Here is a 25,573-nt window from a genome sequence, read left to right as displayed (position 1 = left end):
AAGGGGTAACCCCTCTGCCACTCTGCCCCCCCCCCCCCGAGTGGAGAGCCGGGACACGTCTCAGTGTACCCGTTCCCCAGTCTCTCCTCGGAGTCTTGGCTGAGGAGCAGGCAGCCCCCTGCCCGCACCCGCCCCTATTGGGTTTTTAGGGAGCCTCTCTCCTGGCTCGTTTAGATATTAACTCAGCTAGGACAGGCCAAGGCAAACAGGCCAGGGCCGGGGAGGACAGAAGGACAGACGGCTGTGAGCTGTGGCTCCTCGTGACTCTCCCATCCGCCATGGACATGCCCTGGCTCCTGGGACTGGCTCTCCTGCCCTTGGGGACCCTCCTTGCCCAGGCGGAGCCCCTGTGAGTGTGGGAAACCGAGGCTTCCTGCATGCCTGGCGTCTGGGGAATTCCCGGCCTGCGACCCCGGGAGCGTCTGCCGAGGCTTACCTCCGTAAGTCCACCGTGCCCCCGTGTTTCTGTCCCCGCAGGTACCTCCTGGTGACCCCCCGAGTCCTGCGGGTCGGGAGCCCCGAGAACATCTTAGTCCAGGCCTATGATGCCCCCAGCCAGCCCCTCCCCGGTGTCCTCAAGGTCAACGTCACGGTGTGCGACTTCCCAATGAAGAAGACGGTGATGGCTGGCGTCCAGCTCACACTCTCACCTGAAAACAACTTTATGGGCCAGGCATCCGTGACGGTGGGTGACAGGCCAGGGCGGGCAGCCACAAAAGGGAGGCTGTGGGTCAGCGGTAAGGGTCATCAGGGGCAGACTCAGTGGGACGTCCCAAGAAGCACACCGGATTGGAGACACAAGGCCTCAACTTGCACTTATTCTTCTCTTCATGTCCTTTCCATCTAGAAATCAAAAGTCCCCTAAGACTGGCTCCAAGAAGGGCCGCCTTTATCCCACATGGCACCTCTGTGCCAATTACTAAAGGCAGCCTCTGCTGGTAGGCAGGAACAGGAGGCCTGGACCGGATTTCATCCCTCTCTTGGCTGGGTGTCCTTGTGCAGTGCACAACCTGCACAGCTGGACATGGAGTCCTTGTTCCCAAAGACAAAGACAGAATGCTGCCCATGCAATTGACTTTCCCAAGATCGGGCCCAGGCCTCTCTCTCTAAGCCAGCTCAGTAGGTGAACCCATTGCCCTTCCCCTACGTGGGACATGACTCCCAGGGTTGTAAACTTTCCTGGCATCATGGGACAGGACTCCCAGGATGAGCTGGGACCTGGCATCATGGGATTGAGAAAGAGTTCTTGGCCAAAAAGGGAAAGAGAGAAATGAGACAAAATAAGGTTTCAGTGGTGGAGAAATCTCAGAGTCGAGAGGCTATCCTAGAGGTTATTCTTATGCATTATATAGATATCCCTTTTTAGTTTATGGTGCAGTGGAGTGAATGGAAGGAAGTATCTGAAACTGTGGAGCTGTGTTCCAGTAGCCTAGATTCTTGAAGACGATGGTATAACGATAGAGCTTTTACAATGTGACTGTGTGATTGTGGAAACCTTATGTCTGATGCTCCTTTTGTCTACATTATGAACAGATGAGTAAAAAAGTAAGGGGGGGTGGTAAGGGCTAAAAACTGGTTGATTGCAATACTACTGGTCCACGAGAAGAAGAGGTAACAGGTACGGGATGTATGAGTTTTTTCTTTTTTTTCTTTTTCTGGAGTGATGTAAATGTTCTAAAAATGATCATGGTGATGGATATACAACTACATGATACATTTTGGATGGACCGTATATGTGTGAAGATATCTCAATTAAAAAAAAAAAAAAGATCTGGCCCAGGGCTCTGGCTCTGGGGTGGGGGGGTCCCAGCAGGGCCTGAGCCTGTGAGTGTCTCTCTGCAGATCCCTGAAAGCCTGGTATACCCCCCAAAGCCGGGGCAGCAGTATGTCTCCATCCGAGCAGACTGGACACCCACCTCGGACTCCTCATTCATGGAGAAACTGGTGCTGGTGGCTCCCCACGCTGGCTACATCTTCATCCAGACAGACAAAACCGTCTACACCCCCGAGCACTCGGGTACAGACCCAGGCTCTCAGCCTGGGGCGGACACTGCCCTCCACCTCCCCCCACCCGGTCTCCCCAAATGCTGGACATACTCCAATGCCGTAAAAGCTTCTCCACCTCCCAAGGTCTCCCTCTGCCCAGAGTCCCCCTCACCATGAAAGGACTTTGCATCTTTCACCCCTCCCCAAATGCTCTCCCTCCTGCCCTCTCTTTATGCTCAGCATCTTCCCTCTTCCTCCAGTTCAGTACCGTGTGTTCACTGTAAACCACGCCATGGATCCCGTCAACAGGACGTTCACACTGGACATCAAGGTAGCCTCTCTGCACGGGGATGAGGATGGGACCTGGACAGCGGGGTTAAGTCTTGATTCATACACTGGAGGCCTTGGGGGCAGGGACCGCGAGAGCCCTCTCAGAGGCCAGTCACCAGCCCCACCCCTTGTCCCTGCAGAACCCAGAAGGGATCACTGTCATCAGCCAGTGCCTGCTGGCCAGAAATGGCTTCCATGCCACATCCTTCCCTCTGCCGGAGCTTGTCAGGTGCCCTGTCCTCTGCCCCGTTCGCGACCCTGGGGCCTGAGCTAGGAGCCCGAGGGCTGGATGGTGGGGGGTGGGCTTGCCTTCTCAGGCTCCATCTCTCCCCACCTTCCGTGCCTCAGTTTTGGAACGTGGACCATCGAAGCCAGTTACAAGACTGCGTCCCAGCAGAAGTTCAAGGCGGCCTTTGAGGTGAAGGAGTACGGTGAGGAGGGCGAGCTGGGACACGCCGGGAGCAGGGCTGGAAGGGAGAGGAGGGCTTCGGAGGCAATGCTGGGCACCCAGGGCCTGAGCTGGGGTCATCAGGCAGGGGACGAGGGGGCCGGGGTGGAGGTAAAGTACTGAGTGCCTCTGCTCCTTTACCCCACCCAGTGCTCCCATCTTTTGAGGTCCAGCTGACCCCAAACAAGACGTTCTTTTACCTCAACGACGAGGCTCTGGGTGTCAACATCCAAGCCCAGTGAGTGCCCCTACCCCCAGCCCTGCCGAGGACCGAGGATACCAAGAAACGGAAAAGGCAGAGAGAAGGGGGGCCACCTCTATTCTGTTCAGGGTGGTAGAGGCAATCTTTGCCACGCACGGAACATTGTAGGCCACCTATATGTTTAGACATCTCTTTGGGTCGGTGATACGGTTCAGGCCATCTGGTCTACCAAACACCTGCCCCCTCATGAGCTTTGAGGGTCCCAGGGTTGCACAAATCACCTTTGTTGTGCCTTAAGGTGGTTTGGGCCATTTCTGAAGCTCTGAGAGGTTGCCAGTGCCACGTGGGCTGCCTTGTAAGGTCTCACAGGTTGGCATATCCACCCAACGTGACACAGGCACCCCCACCCCTTTGTAAAGTCGCACAGGCCACATCTGCTACCCAACCAGGCATTAGGAGACATATCTGCCAACACTCGGATGGCAGGGGTCAGCAACAAAATCTTCAGGGGCCACCTCTACCCCTCCCAAAGCTGCACGGTCTCATGAGGTCACACAGACCATCTCTGCAAACATACGAGGCTCTATGGGTGTTCCAAAGTCAGCAAAAAGGCCCTCCGTCCCTTAGGTATATATTCAACCAGCCAGTAGACGGACACGCGCTGGCCATCTTCGGCCTGAAGCTGGATTCCCGCCAGATCCAACTCCAAAGCTCCCTGCAGAGGGTGGAGGTAACTGAATCCCAACTCCTGCCCCCTCCCCCTCACCAAACCCTCCCCGTCTCCCCCAGAAAGCCATCTCCTCTTCCTCTCCCCTGCCTTGAGCACAGGTCTCTGAGGGTTTGGGGCACGTCTCCCTTCGGAGGGAGGTTCTGCTGTCCGCGTTCCAGGGGCCCAAAGAAGACTTCATCGGGACCTCAATCTTCGTCAATGTCACCGTGTTCTCCTCAGGTGCCCCCTCCCCCCTGGGTGGGGTCAGGACACCTGTGTTCTTTCCCCTCCAAGCCTCAGTTTCCCCATCAGAGAAATGTGAAAACACCAGCAGGGCCGGGTGGAGCTGAAATTGTGTTATCCTCATTCCCCGCCTTTGGCATGTTGGGCATCCCCTACCAGCAACCCCACTCCTCTCCCAAGCAATGGGGCTTCTGCTGCAGACCCCGTGGTCCTTTCCCTGTCTCCACAGGGGGTGAGATGGTCCAGGCCGAGACCTCGGGGATAAAGATCGTCCGGAGCCCATACAACATCAAGTTCACCAAGACACCCCAGTATTTCAAGCCGGGGATGCCCTTCCAATTTAGGGTCAGGGCTGGGCTCAATCCACCCAGGGACTCTGGGGGTGCTTTCCTGGGAAACAAAACCCACCCCGGACTCGCCTGTCCCCCACCACTCATGTCTGAGCGTTGACATCCATCATGCATCCAGATCAATCCCAAGGAACCCCTCCGCCACCCCAAAGCACGGTGGTGTTTCCTCGGAGATCACAATCAGAATGGAAGTTGGTCCTCAGGGGGTTACCGTCAAACCATGTTTGCACAGCAAGCATATTGTCTTTATATACCTTAATTTGGGGTGACATCGAAGGGGCTGATAACTGGAGCCAGCCCTTGGTGCTAGTCCTATTCCAAGCTTTCCCCAGGCTCTCCAAGTCTCCTACCCTCTTCATCCCCAGTTGTCCCCACCCCCAACAAGGCCATCACATACGGTTGTTGTGCACTGCGAAACCCTAAGGGGTGCCACTCCAATATGAACGGTTTCCTTGGTGGTGTTCAGTGCACGAACCGCCCAGCTGTCCAAGGCAGTCCTATTCAGATGCCCTTCCCAGTTCCCACCTCTCGGACTGGGCCACCCTCAGGCCTGTCCTTCAATCTCATCCCATTCTCCATCCCAGGTCTTCGTCTCTAATCCCGACGGGTCTCCAGCCTCTGGCGTCCTCATCCGCTGCCAGGACCGTCAACTACTCACCTCGGCCGATGGGATGGCCATTCTGACCATCAACACAGAGGCCAATCTGGACCAGCTTCCCATCCTGGTGCCAGCCTGATGAAGCACAGATGGCGGGCTTGGGGCTGGGTGAGTTGGAGGAGTTGGGGGGGGTGGTTTTTACTTGGCCATCACTCTCCCTAGGTAGAAACAAATGCGCCTCTCCGGCCAGAGGAGCAGGCTTCAGCCAAGATGACAGCGCAGCCTTACTCAACTCACAAGGGGTCAGGGAACTTCCTGCACATTGAGGTCAGTGCGTCAGGTGCAGAAGTCGGCCACCCCATCCAACTGAACCTCAACACAAGACATCAGAACCCCTCCACCATGGATCAGTTCTCCTACTTCACCATCCTGGTGAGAGGCTAGAATTGGGGCCTGAGGCAAGGAATTCTTTCCTCGGAACAATCCTGGTTAGTTGGGTTGGAGGCACCATGAGTGAAGGTGGGAAGGTGGGAAGGCTCTTGAATGGGCTCTGACCAAGGGGCTGAGGCAGAGGGGCTATGGGTCTTTGATTTGATTTCCAACTGCCCAGGCCAATATCATGAAAAGGGTGCATTTAAATAATGGGAGTTTATTTGCTCATGCTTTTGGGGTTAGAAAAGAGGTGTGAGTCAAGGCATCGTCGAAGTGGTGCCTTCTCCCCAAAGGCTATGGCGTTTCGGAGCTGACGGCTGATCTTTGTTCTTTAATTTGTCACATGGCAACAAGGCATATGGCGGTGTCTGCTGGGCTCTCCTTTCTCTTCTGGATTCTGCTGATGGTCAGCTTCAAGCTGCTCCCTCTGTGCCTTTTTCTCTCTGTGTGTCTGAATTCATCCTACGTATAAAGGACCCCAGTAATAGGATTAAGACCCACACTGGTTGAAGTGGGCTGCACCTTCACCGAAGTCACGTCATCAAAAGGTCCTACCTAGAGCGGGTCCAGACCTGCAGGAACGGATTAAATTTAAGAGCATGCTTTTCTGGGGTACGGACAGCTTCCTTGGGAAGCCTTGGGAAGGGGGTGGTCCTTCTCACGCCCGGTCCCCCTTGTCCCCAAGGTGCTGAGTAAGGGTCGGATCGCGTACGCCAAGCACCAGTTGAAAAGCCAGGGGAGTGTCTACACATCAACCACTATCGATGTGACTCCAGAGATGCTTCCGTCCTTCCGCATCCTGGCCTATTATCTACTGCCCAGGAAGGCAGATCAGAACCCTGAGCTGGTAGCTGATTCTCTGTGGATTGATGTGCGTGACAGATGCATGGGGACGGTGAGCCAGTTCCTTGGAGTCGTACATCACCATCGTCAATCTCCCCTGTGCCCATTCAGGGACTTCTCTGGGGGGCGTGAGGGAGGGCAGAGAAGAGGCAGGTAAAGACGTGGAGTTGGGATTGGCCTGGTGGAGCTCCCAAATGCTCTAGCAGCACAGAGAGGCATTAGGGCAACCCCTTGGCACCTACGGGCCCCTCTCCCTGACGCCTCTCTTTTTACCGGCTCAGCTGGAGGTTGGCTTGAAGAGTAAAGGACACTTCCAGACTTTTGAGCCAAACACCAAGGTGGAGCTGAAGGTGACAGGAGCTGCAGAGGCCACCGTGGGGCTGGTAGCCGTTGACAAGGCTGTCTTTGTCCTGAACAGCAGACACAAATTGACGCAAAAGAAGGTGAGAGCATATGGCCTATGGACCAAGAAATTGCCTGGTAGAGTTAAGCTGGGGTCTCGGTCTCCTTAGCTGTAAAAACGGACAACAGCAAAGGCTATGAGGATTGAAGGGGATGGTGTACAGCCTAGAGACTGGCAGGTGGTAAGAGCTCAGATCAACGGGAGACGGTTTGAGAATAGTTGTTTGGGCCAGCCACACCAGCTCGCTGCTCCTGGCTCTCCGGAGTGGCCACACCACCACCAACCCAGGCTCCTCTCTTGACATCCAGGTCTGGGACGTGGTGGAGGAGCAGGACATTGGCTGCACAGCAGGCAGCGGGAAGGACAGTCTTGCTGTGTTCAAGGACGCTGGGCTGGACCTCAAAATGAGCACAGGAATGAGCACCCTGGCGAGCTCAGGTGCGGGCAGGGGAGTGAGGGCAGGGATGGGGTTAGTGTTGCCTCACAGCTAAGAGCGTGGACTTTGGTGTCAAACAGACATGGGATAAAGCCAGACCCTGCCACTTACCAGGGACAGTAAATTTCCTCTCGGAGTCTCCATTTCTCTATCCATAAAATGGGAATGATAATAGAACCAACTCTCTGTGCTGGTCAAGATGTAGGTTTGGCAAGTGTATGAGAGATACACTTATATAGGAGGTTATTTCTCACTTAGTAACAGTCCAGAGGTCATCCAGGGGCGCCTTCTAGTTTGTGGATCTGCCGCTTTCCAGACAGCAGGATGGAGAAAAGAGGGAAGTGGGAGGTAACTCTGTCACATCTCATTCACCAGAACTCAGTCTTATGGCCCCAGGAAGGTGAAACGGAGACTGGGAAAGGTAGTCTTTATTCTAGATGGTATCTAAAAGATAGATGTTTAATTGCCACAGAAGAGGGGGTAGAGTGAATATTAGGGGCAATTAGGGATATCTTCTTTCAGCTGTAAATAAAGATCTTAATAACAGTTTCTCTTACTGCATGCTGGGCTCTGTGCTAACTACATTTACATGTACAACTATACAGAGCTATAGTTATACCCAATGTTACATGGGGTTTTCATTTCCTAGGCTGCTAAAGGATATCATGAAATAGGCTGGCTTTTTTTTTTAATATATTTTTATTGTAAATCTTAGCAAACAGACATTCCTGACATACAAACATTCTGTACGTGGTGAACAACCAGTGGCTCAAAATGTCATCACACAGCTGTGTATTCATCACCGTGACCATTTTTTTTTAACATTTGCATTTCTCCAACAATAGCAAAAAAAAAATTCATACATGCCATACCCCTTACCCCTCCCTCTCACTGACCACTAGTATTTCAATCTACTCGATTTATTTTAACCTTTGTTCCCCCTATTATTTGTTTATTCTTTATCCATATGTTTAACTCATCTGTCCATACCATACATAAAAGGAGCATCAGACACAAGGTTTTCACAATCACACAGCCACATTGTGAAAGCTGTATCATTACACAATCATCTTCAAGAAACATAGCTACTGGAACACAGCTCCACATTTTCAGACAGTTCCCTCCAGCCTCTCTAATACAAATAGGTTGGCTTTTAACAATGGGAATTTATTACCTTACAGTTTGAGGCCATGAGAATGTCCAAATCAAGGCATCATTAAGGCCATGCTTTCTTCCTGCAGACCAGCCCTGGCAGTCCTTGGTTCTTCGGCCTCATGGCAGTGTCTGCTGGTCTCTCCCTTCTCTTCTGGGTTTTGTTGCATTGAATGTCTTACTTCCGTGGCTTTCTTTTTCTCTCTCGATTCCTTCCATTTATAAAGGATTCCAGTTAGATTGGGACCCATCCTGAGCGAGGGTAACTGAAGTAGCCTCATCACACAATCCTACTTAACATGGGTCTACGCCCACAGGAATGGATTAGATTTGAGAACATGTTTTTCTGGGGTACAGACAATTCCAAACCACCGCACACAGATGGGGAAATTAAGGCCCAGAGAGGTAAGGTGATTTGCCCAAGATCACACAGATGCACAAATCACAAACTGCACATATGAGGCTGTGAAATGAAATAAAGGGATGTGTAGAAAGCATTGGCTGAACAGTAAGCACGCAAGAAATCATCTTTCTTGGTGATAATGATCCTGACAATTGTCCTCTCATTCTTCCCTCTGACCCCCAGACTGGCACTGCCCCCGGAGCCCTCCACCCAGCCGCCGCCGCCGCTCTCTAAAGAGGCTGGAGAAAAAGAGGAATGCAGGTCAGGGCTGAAACTGGGTGTCCCTCTTCTGCCTCCCTGACTTACTGCATCTATCACAGCTTAGATGACGAAACTGAAACCACTCTAGGAACTTCCAAGCCTGGGGTGGGGGGTGGATTGAATAGAGGAAGTTTGGTACTTACAAATTTCATTAGAAGGGCTTTTAGAAGTAAAAGCTGGGAAGATGCTTGCTGGAACTCAAGACCTTGCTGCAGTTCTTTCAATCCAGAAACTCTCAGGAAACTGCTGCCAGTGTCTCTCACGAGGCTGGTGCCTGCACAGCAGAGCATGCAATTGTGCCCGCTGCAAAAACACACAGAGACTGGAGCCCATCTGTCAGCTACCACCATTGAAGGAAAAAATGGTCTCTGCTTCTCTTCTGCCTCCCAAATCTTACATAAGAGTCTCCCAGTGGTTGAGTCTAAGTCCTGTCCAGAAATCTAGCAGCAGATGAGTCTTTGAATGTTCTAGCTGGTTGTCTATCCCCCATGATTGAGGAGGGGCTATAGACAAGAGATGAGATGGGTGCCGAGTGCCAATGGCCAAGATCTCACGCACCTGAGATCCCCAAGTCCAGGGTGTGGGTGGAAGGAGAAGCTCCAAACCTGGGATCAGAGGCAGATGGGAGGCAGCCTTGGTTGGTGTTCGAAGCATGGATTCTAATCCCAGCTCCGCCACTTGTGAGCTGTGTGACCTTTTGGCAAGTGAACGCGTCTCTCTGCAGCTCAGTCTCGTCAGAACTCAGCACTTGGGTCTAATGTGGGGCTTTAGGGAGAAGACACCCACAAAGCAGTATGCACGGCGTCTGGTGCTGAGTCGTGGCTGAAGAGAGGGACAGTGGGGACTGCTCACTCAAGTCCTGCCCATTCCTTTCTCTCTCCCTCTATCTCTGTCCCCCAGTGAGCAAGTTCCAGACGGAGCTGGAGCGAAGATGCTGCAAAGCCGGGCTCCGGGAGAGCCCAGCAGGACTGTCTTGTGAGGAGAGGACCCAGTATGTCCGGCACGGGCCCGCCTGTGTGGCCGCCTTCGTGAGCTGCTGCCGTCTGTCCGAGGCCCTGACTCAGGAGACCCGGGAGCAGGAGCTGCTTCTGGGGACAAGTGAGGGGGCCGCAGCATGGGACGTGGGATGGGAGAGACCCTACTGAGCAGCTATGACATTGCAGGGGATCAGTTAGGGGTGTGATAGGAGACAGGGGAAGGAAGGCGGTTTGGGGAGCCGCCCTGCCCATTGGATAGACGAGGAGAGCGGGCAGGGCGCTGGGGAGGGCCACGCTTTCCACCACCCTCCTTGCAGCGGATAAAGAAGAAGAGTTTGAGGAACTCTTCGAGGACGAGCTGCCTGTCCGGACCTTGTTCCCCGAGAGTTGGCTCTGGAGTAAATTCGTTCTGCCAAAAAGCAAATCCGGGTAGGAACGCGACCTCCGGGCAGCATCCGGCCTCTCTCTTTGGACCTTCCAGGGATGGCAGTCCTGGTGTTGACATTGCCCTTTCAATCCCAAGTCAGGAACCCCCTTGGAAGGGGATAAAGGTCCCAGTGGGCCCCCCAAATGTTGACCCTTTAGGGATGGTGTCTCTAGTGGGGTCCAAGTGGAGGCTGGTCACCGCCCCCCCCCCCCAGCGGTGACTCGAACCACCGGTCAGTGACCCGCCCCCCAGCCACAGATGCCCTCTGTCCAGGCAGCACTGTGTGACAACTGCGCCCTCCTCCTCCGCAGCCTGTCCCATTACACGATGAGTGTCAACTTGCAGGACTCCATCACCACGTGGCAGTTCATGGCCGTCAGTCTCAAGGCTGGACAAGGTGACCCCATAAGCCTAGTCCTGAGGGGACGGGAAACTGGTGGGCCTTGCCCGGGCCCCCCCCATCCCAGGGCGGATGGTCTCTGCCTCACCCCCAACGTGCTCTCCTGGCTCTAGGCATTTGCATCTCGGACTCCTTTGAGCTGACAGTTAGGAAATTGTTCTTTGTGGACCTTAAGTTGCCCTCCACCATGGTCAAGAACGAGCAGGTTCAGATTCAAGCTGTGCTGTACAATTTCTGGTATCGTCCGGCCAGGGTGAGTCCCCCCCCGCCGCCCTCCCCTCCGTGCCAGAGCCACCAGCACCCCTCCGTGCATCGTATAAAAGGGATGGAGCTTGTGGATGTTTCCAATGGTTTGGTGAAGCGGTGGTCCTTTCGAGACACTTCGAAAGTTTTTCCTTATTTAAAGCTCACAATAACCCCACGAGATGGGCGTTATAACTGTCTTTGGTTTAGAGATGGGAAACATATGCTATGCAATCATGATGCTGTGCTCTCCCCAACTCAGGCTTCTTGGGGGTGAGGAGGGGGAAGTGGTGTGGCTGCACCACCGCATGCACTGGAGCCCCCCCAAATGTCCGCCCTACCCCAGGTCCGCGTGATGTTTCCCCACAAGGAGCCGCTATGCAGCGCGGCCAAGCCCGGAGCCCCGTTCCGGCAGCTGGTGACTGTGCCCCCTGCCTCCTCCAAGATGGTGCCCTTTGTGGTCCTCCCAGTTGAAGCAGGCAGAGTGGAAGTGGAAGTGGAGGTCAAGGTCATGGACTTTGGGATCCAGGACCACGTAAAGAAGACGCTTATGGTCCAGGTAAGGGGCGCCCCTGACCGTTCAGTGCAGACGGGGACTTCTCCCGGGTCCCAGGCTACGTGGGCGTGGGAGGGACAGGTGGGACCAGGTGGGACCAGGTGGGCCCCCAGGTGGGAGCAAGCTGCCCAGAGAACGGATATGAAAGTTGGAGGTTCTCAAAGCTCTCCCCATCGGGGCTTGGGAGTCAGACGTAGGTCCAAATCTTTCTCCGCTGTGTGACCTTGGGTGACTTACTTAACTTCTCTGAGCCCCCATTTCCTCATTTGCAGGCTGGGGGTTACAATCACACCAAGAAATAACCAGAGAGTTACGAAAATCGCCCACGACCAGTGTATGACCCAGCAGTAATACTTAATTTACTTAATAAGCAGGTGTCCCATACTCACGAGATGCCGGGCCTGATTCTAGGAATATTCACTCGTTGAGCTCTCAGAAAAATCCGATGAGGTAGGGACTATGATGAGCCCCATTTTACAGAAGAGAAAACTGAGGCACAGAGAAGTTAAGTCATTTGCCTGAGCTCACACAGCTTGGAAGCAGAAGCCCCGGATTCAACCCCAAACTGCTGAGCTCCAGTGTATGCTCTCTTGATAACTAAACGATGTCACAGCCTCGTGTCACTGTCATCATCCTTGCTCTATGGTCGCTTGTTCCTGTTATTAAATCGTCTGCCCATCTCACCTCACAGGCAGGGGGGCAATTACAGCAAATGTCCCACAGCATCTTCCTGAACCCCCAAGGTTTGTGGGGTTTGGAAGGGGACCTATGGGGGCGTGAGGCTGTGCTCGGAGGGGAGGGTGGCGGGGAGAGGGTTTGAAACAAGGGGGTCCGGCCAGCTGTGCAGCCTGAATCCCCTGGAGTCCCAGAGGCCGTTGTTACTCAAGAAACTTGTGCCTTGTCAGGTCAGACACAGTCCGTGTTGGTGCCGAGACAGGACATTTTGAACCAGGTGCCTGGCACGCAGGCAGAAGTCTTTGTCAGCGTCCAAGGTGCCTAAGAAGGAGGTGGCTCTTGCGGGAGGTGGGGAGGTGGGGAGAGGGTGGCGCCGGCTACCCCAGGGCCTGACCGGGGCACAGGGGCAGGAAGGGCGGGGGGTGGCCGTGGTGGGCGCTGCAGCAGAGTGTCGGCGAGCCACGGGGGAGTCAGGCATTCCTGGGGTGACCCTGCCTGCTTGACAGGTGACATCCTTGGCGAGACAATCTTGGGCAGTCTGATGCCCAGGGAAATGTACCAGCTGCTGAAGGTCCCCACCGGCTGCCCTGAGCAGACGCTGAGCTCTCTGGCACCCCTGGTCATCCTGACCCGCTACCTGGATGCCACCGGCCAGTGGGGCGCAGTTGGGGTGGAGCTCAGGGATGAGGTGGTGAAAAATATCATCAGGGGTGAGAGTGCGGGGTGTCGGCAGGGGGGGAACCTCCCTGGGGGCATCCAGGGGCTCCCCGAGATACACCCGGGAGTGGGGGAGGCCCCTGTGGGATCCCCAGACAATAACACCCCAATGCTGACTCTTCTCCCAGATTGCAACCCGATACCAACTTCCAGGGGATCCCCCATGGCCCCCCCCAGATTACTCCTGCACCCTACTCCTTTTCTGGGCTGCAACATGAGAGTTGGGTGCCTGGGGTTCCACCCAGAAAGGGGATCCCCAAGTTCATTTGGGCACTGACCCCTCTCCCGGATTACACTCAGACACCAAGCTCCATCCACGTTCTCCCAAGCAGTAAACACCCAGGTAACATCGGGACACTGTCACCCCCCAGATCACCCCCCACCCTCCACTTAAGGAACTCTCAGGTATTAGCCAAACAGCGACTCTCCGGATACACCCGAGAGGTGCCCCTGCCTCCGATGACATCCAGCGGCCCCCTCCCCCACAAGACCACACACAGACACACTGACACCTAAGTGTCATCTAAGGAGCCTGGACACCAAGCGACACCTTGCATGGCCCCTCCCTGCTTCACGCCAGAGGGTGACTCCCCCCTGAGCCCCCCCCCCGTGTGCCGGCTTCCTGAGGCGCTCCACCACAGTGACACCTGAAAAGCAGCATGCCACCCCCCCACCCCGTCCGAGCACACGTGGGAGGTCACACCTAGGACCCCCCCCACACATTTACGCCCGGACCCCGCAGCTCCCCCCCATTAACACACCTCACAGCGAACCCCTCCAGGTGACATGCAATGTCTGTCTAACTCCTGCACGCGGCTTTCCTGCACGTCCTTCTCCCCCTGTGTCCCCAGGCTACACTCGCATGCTGACTCACAGGAGTGCAGACAGCACCTACCACATCCACAAGGGAAACCCGGGAAGCACCTGGTGAGCTGCCGCCACGACCCCCCACCCCACCCTGGATGTCGTCCCGGAGTGGGGTGGGGCAGCCGCACCGCGGGGGTCTCGGGGCGGGGCCCTGATGTAGCCGCCCCCTGGGCTTCCTCCCGACAGGCTCTCGAGCTACGTGTTCCGAATCTTCACGCTGACCTACAGCACAATGACCGCCAGCCTGCTGGACCTACCTTCTCTCTGCGCCATCGCCAACTGGATCGTCACCCAGAGGCAGGAGGACGACGGGCACTTCTTGGAAATAGGCCCCGTGATCATGAAATCCATGCAGGTGGCCGCCACCGGGACACGATGGCCCGGGCCATTGAAGGGGAAGCCGGGGCTCGTGGGGAGGCGCGAGGAGTTCGGGCCCCCTGGGAGAAGGAGAGAGCCGAGGCCTAGCCTTGCAGCCCTGAGCTCTGGACCACCCCCGTGCTCCGTGACAGCATGGGGGAGGGGCTGGGCCCAGCTGGAACCCCATCTGTCCTTCACCCCCAAATCCTGGTCCTCCCTCCTCTGGGGCTGATTCCCGCCCCCCGCCCATCTCCCAGACAAGCCACCCATTGCCGCCAAGCATTCCTCCCCGTCAGCCTCCAGAAACACCCTGAACACAGCCGCACTCATGACTCTCCTCCTCAAATGCTTTCCTTGGCTCTCACTCACCTACCAGAACTCCCCCCTCCTGCTACATCCCCTCTCTTCTATATCTCGCCCTCCCCAAAATCTTCACCTCTCTCTACTCCATCCCAGGAGTCCCTGAATCTCATCTTATCCTTATGCTGCCTTCTTACCCCAAATACTCTCACCCCTACATTTTTTTTTTAACCCCCATCTGGCCATATACTTTCTTTTAAGATTTAGCTCAGACACCACCTCCTCCAGGAAGCCTCCCCTGAATACCGGCCCTGCGTCTGTCTATGTCATTGCACCTATCATGTTATTCATTCATTCATTCAACAAACATTTATCCTATGGATAATTGCTGTGCCCTTGGGGAGGTCACGCGCTAATAGAGAGGAAACATGGGTTGAGCTCACGCGCTAGTAGAGAGGAAACATGGGTTCACCCAATAATTACAAGCAGTAATTGCTTAAATCTCAATTGTTCTAAGTTCCATGAGAGGCCAGAAAAGACTATTTGGGCATGGAAGGCCATGCCTGGCCCTGGGATGTCAGGAGAAGCCTCCAAAAGGAAGTAGCAGTAGAGCAGCTACCTGAAAAAGGGATAGTAGCTGGTAGAGGGAGCATGAGAAAGACGGGTCCAAATCCAGGGAGCGAACAGCTGCAAAGGCCCTGAGACCCCAGGGTGCTTGAGGAAGGGAGTGAGAGACCAGGGTGGCCAGGCGCAAAAACGGGTGATGTGTCCTGAGACCTGAGAGGGAAGCAGGATGCATCGAAGCCAGGTCCCAAAGGCTGCAGGGACTTGGGGGCTTCAGGGATGATTTGAAATAATCTGTTCAGGGTTTGTGTCTCCTACACTGTGAGCCTTCAGGATGGGAAGCGGGTCTGTTCCGTTGCTGTGTCCGGCAAACGTTAGGTGAACAAGACACCGGATGAATGAATGAATCATTAAAGACAGATGGGTCTCCCAAGGGAAGGAGGGAGCTTGGGAATCTGAGCACTGTGTAAGCAAAAGCCCAAGATACCAGAATATGGGACAGAGTGAGCCTTACAGGCACACACTTGACAGGCTCCCAGATCTGTGTTTCTTTCTACCCACAGACATTTATCATGCACCCATGACGTGCCAGACAATGTTTGCACTCTGTGGCAAACAGACAAAAAATCACTGCTCTTGTGGAGCAGGCATTCTACTAGGGGCTGGGGGTGGGGATGAGAGGAGAGATAAGCCATAGCATAATATAGATGTCATGATGTGCTCTACTGGAAGCAATATGTGGGGGAGACCCAGGGAAATGGGATATCAAGATGATGGGGATGTAATTTTGGAAGATTCCTAAGGAGATGATGTTTGCACAAAGACATGAGGAGGTGATGGAATGAGTCATGTAAGTATCTAGGGAAAAAGCAGTCCAAGCAGAGGAAACAGCATGTGCAAAGGCCCTGAGGCTACAACGTGCCCAGCATGTTTGAGGAATGGCAAGGTGGCCAGCATGGCAGAAACAAAGAGAGTGGTGAGGGGAGAGTAGGAGGAGATGGGGACGGGGGGGGGGGGGTGAAAGGACAGAACATGCAGCATCTGACTCAGGTGAATGGAAGTGGGGAGACCAAACAGAAGTTTGAACTGAGTCCGCTAATTATTAGTAATGGGGAGACTTCCCTCTAGGACCCTCAGTTTCCTCATCTGTTGCAAGGATGCTCTGAGACAGTGCTGAGAGCTTAGCAAAGCACCCCCTGTGTTGTTAGTTTGGGTTGGTAGGGCAGAACCCCCCAACAGGCAAACCACAAGATGGTTCCTCCTTTCTGTGCCCATCCCTCAGCCCAGAGCTGGTGCTTTCTGAGATCAGGTAGGAACTGTCCCCAAGGTGCTGAGAGGAACAGATCTGGTCCTGCATCCACAGGGTGGCTATCGCGGCTCTGAGGCACCCACATCCCTCACGGCTATCGTCCTGATTGCCCTGAATGAGGGGAAGGAGCTGTGCATCCAGACGATACCGGTAGGACACCAAGGGGAGGGCGGAACATGGAGTGTCCTACCTCCTGGAGCTCTCCCGCTCTCATCTTCTGAGTGGATGCCTCTCCTCTAACTCCCAGACCCCTTCCCTCCAATCTGGCTCCTCTATATGACTCCCTAGGACTTGAATGCCAGTATCAAGAAAGCCCGTGACTTCCTGGAGAGACAGCTCCCTGAGCTTCAGACAACTTTTGCTGTGGCCATAGTCTCCTATGCACTGGCCCGCACAAGGAGCCCCAGAGCCAATGACCGCCTGGACAACTTTGCCAGCCATGGTGGGTGTGGGGCACTTCTTAACCAAAGATGTGTTTGCCACGGTCCCAGGGGTGGGGGTAGGGCAGTGAGTGGGGCTTGCGTCATTGCAGGTCCAATTATTGAGCGCCCACTGTGCACCAACCCATGAGCTCAGACCCTGAGAGGCCGAGGACAACAAGACAAATATGAACCCTGCCCTCAAGAGTCCCACAGTCTCTGGGGTAGGCAGGCAGAAGACAAACAGATCAATATATAATTGCAAATCGAAATAGACGCTGAGATGATGACAAACTAGGTAGGCGGTAGAGACAGTGAAAGGCAGGGAGTATGGTTTGGAACGGCTAGGAAGGCCGCTGTGAAAGGTGACCCTTCAACACCTTTGATGAGAAGGACCATCCGTGGGACAAGATGTTCCGAGACAAGGGAACACCATGTTCAAATGTCCCCAAGTTGGGAAAGCACTGGGCGTGGCAAGGATGGAAAGAAGGTGATAAAGCATGAGTGGAGAGGGTTCTTCTCATGGCCTGTCCTTTCTCATCCCCAAGGGTCCTATCTTGTCCTCGCCATTGCCCAAGTCGAGAAGAGTGGAGTTCGGAAATCCCATTTGCAATGCGGTTGGAGGGGGCTGGAGGGGGTTCTTTGAACCTCAGTTTCCCCATCTCCCAACAGTTAGACACCCCACTACCTAGGTTTCTTCTGAAATGGCAAGATCCATTTGTCTCCGCAGAGGAGGGACTCATAGAAAGTAGCTGTTCAATAAAATGAGAAACATTGGGCTGGACGACAGAAGGAGTGGGCAGGTTGAGGTGGATGGGGCCGGCTCTCTGGTGCAAGGCGGGGCATCCCTCCTCCAGACAAAACCCACTGGCCGGTGAGGGAACAAGACTGGGACTCCCTGTACACCACGGAAGCCACCGCTTATGCACTGCTGCAGAAGCTGGAGCTGGGTCGGTTCAACGAGACGCACGCCATCGCCAAGTGGCTGCTGGAGAAGCGGGAGCTGGGAGGGGGCTTCAAGTCCACCCAGGTGACCCGGGCCTCGGGAGGTGGGGGGCTGCCTTCTCCAGAGCGGGTGGTGGGTAGCGGGCGGGGTCGGGGCGCTGGCCGAGGTGCTGACACGGCTCGCGCGTCCGGAAGGAGCTCTCCGTGGTGCTGACGGCCCGGCGCGCGGCCGCCGGGAGCGCTGTATGCGCGTTGACGGATGACCCCTTTCCAACGCGCAGACCACCGTGGTGGCACTAGAGGCTCTCACCCGCTTCCGCGAAGACGTCCCCTTCAAGGGCACCCAGGATCTCCACGTCCAGATCAGCGTCCCCAAGAAATCCTTCAATGTGGAGTGGCAAATCGATGAGAACAATGCCTACCAGCAGCGGTCAAAAAAGGTCCAGTACCGAGGGGCAGATGGAAAGTCCACGAAGCCTTGGCGGTGGGTGGAGGCCGGGAGGTCTGTCCCTGCCGTTTCCCTCCCCAAAGTTCCCTCGTAAGTGTTGGAAATTTGGCGGTACTGTCGATGTAGTGATTCGTTTATTCCACAAACACTTTCCGAGTGCCTTCTGTGTGCCAAGCACATCCCCAAAGGATGCATTGTGAAAGACCCACAGTCCCTGCATGCATGGGACTTCCAATCTAGAAAGAACCCAAATCACTGAGTATCTATCGTTTTAAGCTTTCTGCAGACAGAGAACTAGAAATGGGTTGTAAAGAGAAAGATAATCTGGGGGGAGGGAAATCTCCATGGAGGGGGTGACATTTAAGGTAAATCATTCAATACATCTTTATTGAGCATTTACTGTGTGCCTGGCACTGCTCTAGGTAGCAGAAATCACAAGTGCAAAGGCCCTGAGGCAGAAGTGTTTCAAGAATAGCAAGGAGATCATGGCTAGAGGGAAAGGAGTGAAGGGAGAGTGGAAGGGATGGGCAAATAGTATGGGGTCTCGCGGACCTTGGTGAAAACTTTAGTTTTTGTTCTGAGTGAGGTGAAAGCTACGCAGGGTCCTGAGCAGAGGAGGGACTTTTCTCATTTATGCCATATCAATATCCATAATAGCAATAAAATTATGATACATATTATATGACATTAGCTATTGTTTGTTAGATAGGCACCAGGCACTATTCTTACATAGATTGAACATCTATCCCAAATAAGGATGCTATGAAATTGGTGTGTTATTGACTGCTATATACAAATGATAAAATGCAGGTCTGAGAAGTAAAGTAACTTGCCCAAGATCATATGTAGGTGCGGTAGAGGTGTCTGAAAGAACACACATGATCAAGATGAAGGTGGCAAGGATGGGAGAAGTGTTCCTGGCAGAGATAACCTAGAGTGGAAACTCCCAGACAAGCACAGAAGTGTCTGGAGGGAAGAGTGTGTGGCAGGACAAAGGAGGCTGGTCAGAGACTGAGGAAGCTGGCAGGGCTCAGAGCACGAGGGCTGGGAAGCCATGGCAGGTATTCAGGAACTCATCCTATGGGCAATTGAGGTTTAAGCAGGGGTGTGAGTGTACATGAATTAATTTTTTTTCCTCTGGCTGATGTGGGAAGAATGAAATGAAGGAAACAAGCATAGATGCAGAGATGCCAGCGAGAAGAGTTAGGAAAGTGGTGTCCAAGCATGAGGAATTCCAGAGTTGCTGAGAAGTGGATAAATTCGAGACATGTGGGTGCATGAGGACACATCCTGTGTCGGTGGTTTTAATTGGCCGGTGACAGTGTAGGTATCACGAATCCTCCATGAAAAGGAAAAGAAAAGTCTTCTACATTGCGAGTGGTCCCAAGTTAGGGAATTAACTGAGAACCGAAGCCCTAGCACCCGGATATTCTCTCCTTCTCACCCCCACTGCACGTGAGCCATGCCTTCCTGTCTCTCCCTGTCCTCAAATCCAACTCTTCCTTTGCTTCAGTTCTCTGCTCTGGATGACCTGGAGATCAAAGCCACAGGCACCGGGAGAGGCACCATCTCGGTAGGTCTGATGTCCCATCCTTGAGATCCTTAGCTGGAGCCCAGAGCCTCCTAAGTTGGTGGGAGAAGGGACAAGTCCTAGATTCCCAGACAAGATCAAAATCAGTGACATTTTTAGTTGTCATATAGGGTGCTTCTATTTGCTAGGAACCAAGAGGACCCTTTAAGATCACCTGGGAAGCTGGGGCAGGCATGGTCCCATGAAACAGGTGGGAACTGGAGGCTCAGAAAGATTTCTTACTTTTTTAAATCACAGAGGCCAGACATCCTTGGACCCCTCTGTCCCTCTCCTACTGAGTTTTCAGGGGTGCCTCCTTCCTTGCTGCCCACTGGGAATAGATTCTTCCTCCAAGAAGCCTCCCAAAGCTCAGAGGATAACTCAACCGACCACCTCAAAAATCTGAACCAGTGGTCCCTTTATAGCTTCTTACCCCAGACCCATGGCCAAAGAGGACAGTCCATCTGTTCACCAAATCCCAGGCAGTCTGTTGCCATAGAGGCCAAAACTTGGGCGACAGAGTCACAGTTGAATCCTGCCTCTGCTGGTGGGGGGGGGGGTGGGGACTGTGAGTCCCATCCCTGCTGAAGCCTCAGTTAAATTCAAATTTAGGGCAGGCCACAGTGGCTTAGTGGCAGAGTTCTAGCCTGCCATGCCGGAGACCTGGGTTCAATTCTTGGTGCCTGCCCATGCAAAAATATATATATATTTTTTTAATTTCTTTTATTTAAATTTAATTAAACAACATTAGGCATGCAGTTCCTCAGCCATACCAGTCACATTTCAAGTGCCAAGAACCATGTATGGCTAGTGGCTTCCATAGTGGACACACCTATGGGAGATATAGGTCATGTGCATCATTGCAGAACGCTCCATTAGAGTCGGCCAAGCCTCCAGAGCGTTTCTGGCCATTGCACCCAGGACCTGGGGGAAGAAGGAGAGAAGAATTCGCTGTGAATTCCCCACATGGGTAGCAACATGAACAGCCAAGCCACTAGAACGAGGAGCAAGGAGGGACACGCGGGGATGGGCTCCCACACCCCCCTTCCCTGCCCGGGCAGATCCTGACGATGTATCACAGAAACCCCGAGTCCTGGGAGGGCTCCTGCAATCTGTACCACCTGAACGTGACCTTCGGCAGTGTCTCCGAAGGTGAGCCCGACCCTGGGGATTCCCAACCCTTCTTTATTATGATTTTATTGTAACTGCCCTTCATTAAGCACATTTCAGGACGTTGTTCAGTCGTGCGGCAAATATTTATTGAGCATTTGCTGTGTGCTGGCTTTGTCTCTTGGTACGGGGAATACAGGCCTGAACGAGAAGAAATATCCCTTTTTCTGGAGCCCACATTCTAGTGGGGAGAGATGAGCAAAACACACAGAACAGTTGTTGCATGAACACTGCTATTTATTTACAAGTGAAAATACATCTATATTATAAACAAATAAATGTCTAGTGTAATAGCAGGTGATGGTGAGGGCTGCACAAAATAAAGTAGGAAGACTTGAGAGAATTAGGGGGAAGCTCTCCATGGAGGTGACGTTTGAGCTGAAATGGGAAGGATGTGAGGGAGTGAGCATGGTAGGCCCAGGGGAAAAGCATTCTGGGTGGGTGGAACAGCAGGTGCAAAGGCTCTGAGGCAGGAATGGGATCAATCGTTTGAGGAACAGCTCTTCCGGGAGGGAGATGATGGGGGCTAGCCCAGGGATGGGGGCTGTAAAGATGGTCAGAAACAGTGGTACTCTAGAGTTTCCAGGCTGGGGAAGAGGAAAGAGGAAACTGCCACTAGAAATTCCCTGTGTGTGTGTGTGTGTTTGGGGGGTGGGGAGGACAGGTCTCACCAGGAACAAAAAATGACCAAGACTTTGAGTTTTACCTTGTTTCTTAAGAGTAACAACAAGTAGCTCTTATACAGAGCACTGAGCATGCACAGATCTAAGTGCGTTATTTATAGTAACTCATTTAAATTCTTACAACTTTGTTGGGTTGGGACGGTTTTGATCTCCACTTTCCAGATGAGGAAAAGGAAGCAGAGAGAAGTTAGGCCACTTGCCCAAAGTCACACAGCAGAGCCAGGATCTGAACCCAGGAAGCTGGCTCCAGGGGCTGTGTATTGAAGAGACTGTGCCACCCCCCACCCCACTCCCTAAACTTCTGCCTTTTCTCTGCAGAGAAAACAAAGAGTGAAGAGACCTTCCGGCTCCGGATAGAAACAAGGTCTGGGCATCAGGATCTCGAGCTGGGTGGGATGAGACTCCTGTTATCCCAACCAGGGGAACCAGCCATGTCTGGCCCTCCATGCCTGCCCCTCCCCCCATCCCAATCCCCAATCCCCATCCTTGCTCCACCACAGCCAACCTGCTCCATAACCCAGTAGGTCCAGAGCTTGCTCCAAGCCCCGCAGCTCTCCCCAACCTTGATTTCCTCCAGACATCACAGGTCCCACTCCAAACCGCCCCCTGCCCAGGTCTGCCACAGATACAAACATGTATTGGGCACCCGCTGTGTGCCAGGCTCTGTTCTAGGAGCTGGGGACACAGCCATGGGCAGGGCAGTCACTACCTGTCTTGGTGAGGCTTGCAGCCTATCAGAAGAGACAGACAAGAACCAAAGAATTGCCCAGGATAAATGTACAATGATAACTGGGACGAAATATGGCAAAGGGGAGGTCCACGGAGATGTGGGAGGACATGTCAGAGGAACTGATCTGGTATAGAGGCCAGTGAAGGCTTCCCAGAGGAAGCAAGGTATTGACTGAGATTGCAAAAATGAGGAGACATTCCAGGGTGAAAAGAGGGAGAGGAAAGGATTCCAGGCTGTGGGAAGAGAATATGCAAAGGCCCTGTGGCAGGAGAGAGTCTGATGCTTTAAGAGCAATCACATGGAGGCTGGGGTGGGAGGAGGTGAGGTGGAAGGAATTTCAGATTTCTGTTTGCTAAAGCTCCCTGATGTTAGAGGCTGAGTGGAGACAGGGAGAACCCAGGAGGAGTCCAGGATACGATGGGAGCTTGTAGCAGGCTGGGGAGTGTGGTGTGAAAGGTGGTGAGAAGAGTGGGAAGAGCCTAGGGCTGTGGAATCCCCAGGTTCCAAGGTGAGAGAGAGGCCACAATGACCATCCTGGAAGTCAACCTCCTCACTGGCTTCTACCCCAACCTGGAGGACCTCAAACAGGTAACGCTGGCCCCACCTGCCCACAGGTGAGCCCAAGGCTGAGGTGGGTGCCCTGGGATCATCCCCCACTTCCCACATGGGTACTGGGCAGTGTCTACCCCCGTTCAAGGTCCCGGGTTAATGTCCCATGCTCCCTGCCCCGTGGTCAGTGGCCATGGTCACATCCAGTTCACCTCAGGCCTCAGTTTCCCCAACACTGGGACTAACTGGACAAGGGAAGGGGGCTCTCCCGGGAGTCACCAAATGCTGATTGCAGCTCCTAGGGCTTGGGGTCTGGGGGGAGGGGTCTCTGCTGACCGCCAACCCCAACCTTCTGGCCCAGCTCACTAATGAGGAGGAGATGTACGCCTTCCAGTACGAGACCAAGACAAACTCCAGTGACAGCTCCGTCGTCCTCTATCTAGACAAGGTGAGGAAGGCCTGGTGCCCTCCACAGAGGCCTCGGACAGACCCGGTGGGTAGGGAACCCGTGGCGAGTCCCCTGGGCCGCGTCTCCTGGGCTCCATCCCATGACAGCTGTGTCCTCTGAGGTCAGCTCCCCTGGGTATGTCCTCCCTGCGAGAGGCCTTGTAAACGCGCCCCAGGCAGGGCCTGCAGGCGAGCCCACCCGGTCCAGTGGCCAATGCCAACGCCCATGGTCAAGGCCTTGGTCAGTGCCATGAGGCCGGAGGGCCTGGTCAGTTCGGACGGACTGCCCTCACCCGTACCCCCCGCCGCAGCTCTCGCATGAGGCAGACACAGTGCTGGGCTTCCGGGTGCACAGGATGCTGCGGGCGGAGTTCCTGCAGGCCGCCCCGGTCACCGTCTATGACTACTACGACCCTTGTGAGCGGAGGTCGGGGTGGGGGTGGGGAGTGTCCAGCAAGGGGCCGAGACCTGCCAAGGGCCCTGGCCAACAAAGTGGGGGACCAGGTGGCGCCCAGAGGGGCCGGGGCGGGGCCAGATGGGCGAGGGGTGGGGTCTTCTGGTGACCAGTGGGTGGAGTCCAGAGGAGACTGACATTGGCCTGTGGGGGGTGGGGTGGGGGATGGAGCAAGCAGGGGCGAGGCCTTCACAGTAGATGGGGAGACCCCCATCGGGGCGGGGCCATGGGCGGGGCCAAGCCAAGGGCAGGGAGGAGCCAGGACAGCGCCCGGGCGGGGCCTCCTGGAAAGGGGCGGGGTCTCCTGGAACGGGGGCGGGGCCTCCTGGAAAGGGACGGAGACCTTGGGGCGGGGCCTCCTGGAAAAGGGCGGAGACCTTGGGGCGGGGCCTCCCGGAAGGGGACGGAGACCTTGGGGCGGGGCCCGGCGGACGCCCAGCCGGCAGCAGCGCCGGCTTCCACCAACCCAAGTCCTGCCCGCCGCAGCCCGAAGGTGCAGCGCCTTCTACAACCTGCCGGCGAAGGAGTCTTCCCTGCGGAAGATCTGCCACGAGGGCATCTGCACGTGTGCGGGGGGTGAGGCTCGGGGAGCCACCGGGGCCGGGGCGGCAGGCTAGGGACCCAGGAGGAGAGAGACCGAGAGGCTAAAATGGGAGAAACGGAGAAGGAAAAGGCCAGAAAGCGAGGCAGGGGGAGGAGGAGCCCTTCCCGAGGCCAGGGGAGGGGGTGGGGCAGGGGGCGCCGGGCGGCAGGCGGACCCCTGCCCCCAGCGCAGCCGAGCGGCGGCCTGCCTCCCCCCAGAGCAGTGCCCGTCCCCGAGAAAGGACAGCGACCGACTGAGGCAGGAGGAGCTCCAGGCGGCGGCCTGTGAGGCGAGCGTGGACTTTGGTGAGTGGGGGGAGTGGAGGGGGGGAGCCGGGAGACCCACCTGCGGGCCGGCCGCCCTCAGGGCGCCTCTCCTGCCGTCTGCCCCCCCCCCCCGCCCCCAGTGTACAAGGTCAGGCTGGAGGGTGCGCAGGCGGCCACGTCCAACCCCTACATCTACTACAGCATGCAGCTGCAGTCGGTCATCAAGAGTGGTACGTCCCAGGTGCCGGGGTGGGTGGGGGGAGCTGGGTCCCAAAGTGGGGGCGGCCGGGCCTGTGCGGGCTCACACGCGGCTCTCCTGCAGGCACAGACCCCGCCGCGCCCCTCTCCATAAAGAAATTCGTCTCCCACGCCACGTGCCACGACTCCCTGGGCCTGCAAGAACAGGAGTCTTATCTCATCATGGGCCAGAGGACAGACCTGTGGAAAGTCAGATCTGAGTGCGTGGGGGCAGTGGGGGAGATCCTTATGCCCGGGGACCACAGGCCTGGGCCCCCTTCCCCACCCAGCCCAGCCCTGGGCTTCCTAAGTTCTGGAGCGCGAGGTGTCAGGGCTGTCAGGAGCGGACGAGTAGGCTGGGCACTGCACAACTCCCAGCACCAGCCTTCCCACAGAGATGCTGCAAATGTGGGCAATGGCCACCTAGATTTTCCAACAAAAGAAGGATTGTTGTTTTTGTCTAATCCCCTGGAAGGACCTGTAGGAACTGCCGAGAGGGCGGGAGGAATGGACACCGTTGTAGTGTGAGGCTCTGGGACACTGCCAGGCAGGGACGAGGGAACAGGGCAGGGTGGGTCTCTTGGCCCTCAGGGGCACAGTGCCCTTCTCACCCTCCCCACTGTCTCTCGTCCACAGTTACATCTACATCCTGAGCAAGGAGACGTTCCTCATGCACTGGCCGGCGGAGGATGAGGGCAGGAAGGAATTGCTGGGCCAGCTGGAGGAATTTTCAGAATATTTGCGCACTCATGGCTGCAGGACCTGAGACCCCGGGGCCTCTGCTGCCCTGAGGATGGCAGCTCCAAGCAGCCCTGGGCTGGTGGCCTTGATCCCAAATAAAGAACACGGAATATCATATCCAAACTCTGGGCATTTGTCCCTGC

At 55.1% G+C, this 25,573-nt stretch overlaps 1 protein-coding gene across 2 annotated transcripts; it reads left to right on the top strand.

The window, feature by feature from the left end:
* Positions 1 to 220: 220 nt before the first annotated feature.
* On the top strand, positions 221 to 25,573 carry LOC143650728 (complement C3-like). Of its 2 annotated transcripts, XM_077121890.1 has the most exons (41): positions 221 to 349; positions 478 to 685; positions 1,843 to 2,017; positions 2,247 to 2,317; positions 2,457 to 2,545; positions 2,665 to 2,747; positions 2,915 to 3,002; positions 3,594 to 3,696; positions 3,795 to 3,915; positions 4,148 to 4,263; positions 4,853 to 4,993; positions 5,089 to 5,298; positions 5,984 to 6,193; positions 6,423 to 6,584; positions 6,853 to 6,982; positions 8,719 to 8,796; positions 9,697 to 9,894; positions 10,091 to 10,202; positions 10,512 to 10,597; positions 10,714 to 10,853; positions 11,190 to 11,402; positions 12,091 to 12,142; positions 12,305 to 12,391; positions 12,581 to 12,784; positions 13,643 to 13,718; positions 13,845 to 14,013; positions 16,243 to 16,338; positions 16,477 to 16,630; positions 17,465 to 17,637; positions 17,834 to 17,992; positions 19,514 to 19,573; positions 20,632 to 20,722; positions 21,742 to 21,787; positions 22,654 to 22,741; positions 23,064 to 23,150; positions 23,461 to 23,566; positions 24,090 to 24,179; positions 24,405 to 24,491; positions 24,593 to 24,682; positions 24,775 to 24,910; positions 25,326 to 25,573. In XM_077121890.1, exons 1-41 carry the CDS (start codon positions 279 to 281, stop codon positions 25,453 to 25,455), a joined length of 4,986 nt encoding a protein of 1,661 aa, XP_076978005.1. In that variant the 5' UTR covers positions 221 to 278; the 3' UTR covers positions 25,456 to 25,573. The 2 variants fall into 2 exon arrangements, with proteins under 2 accessions (XP_076978005.1, XP_076978006.1); XM_077121891.1 differs by lacking the exons at positions 24,775 to 24,910; positions 25,326 to 25,573 and having other exon boundaries at positions 24,410 to 24,491; positions 24,593 to 24,686.

This window comes from Tamandua tetradactyla, chromosome 11 (genome assembly GCF_023851605.1).
Source record: "Tamandua tetradactyla isolate mTamTet1 chromosome 11, mTamTet1.pri, whole genome shotgun sequence".
Classification (NCBI taxonomy): domain Eukaryota; kingdom Metazoa; phylum Chordata; class Mammalia; order Pilosa; family Myrmecophagidae; genus Tamandua; species Tamandua tetradactyla.
Note: the sequence above shows the minus strand (reverse complement) of the source record. Positions and strands in the feature narration are given on the sequence as shown.

Excerpts from the sequence above, each read along its gene's own strand:
- LOC143650728 (XM_077121890.1), top strand. The coding sequence starts at position 279 with ATGGACATGCCCTGGCTCCTGGGACTGGCTCTCCTGCCCTTGGGGACC. Across the intron at positions 24,683-24,774 it reads GCAGTCGGTCATCAAGAGTG|GCACAGACCCCGCCGCGCCC; the intron begins GTACGTCCCAGG and ends GCTCTCCTGCAG. Across the intron at positions 24,911-25,325 it reads CTGTGGAAAGTCAGATCTGA|TTACATCTACATCCTGAGCA; the intron begins GTGCGTGGGGGC and ends TCTCGTCCACAG.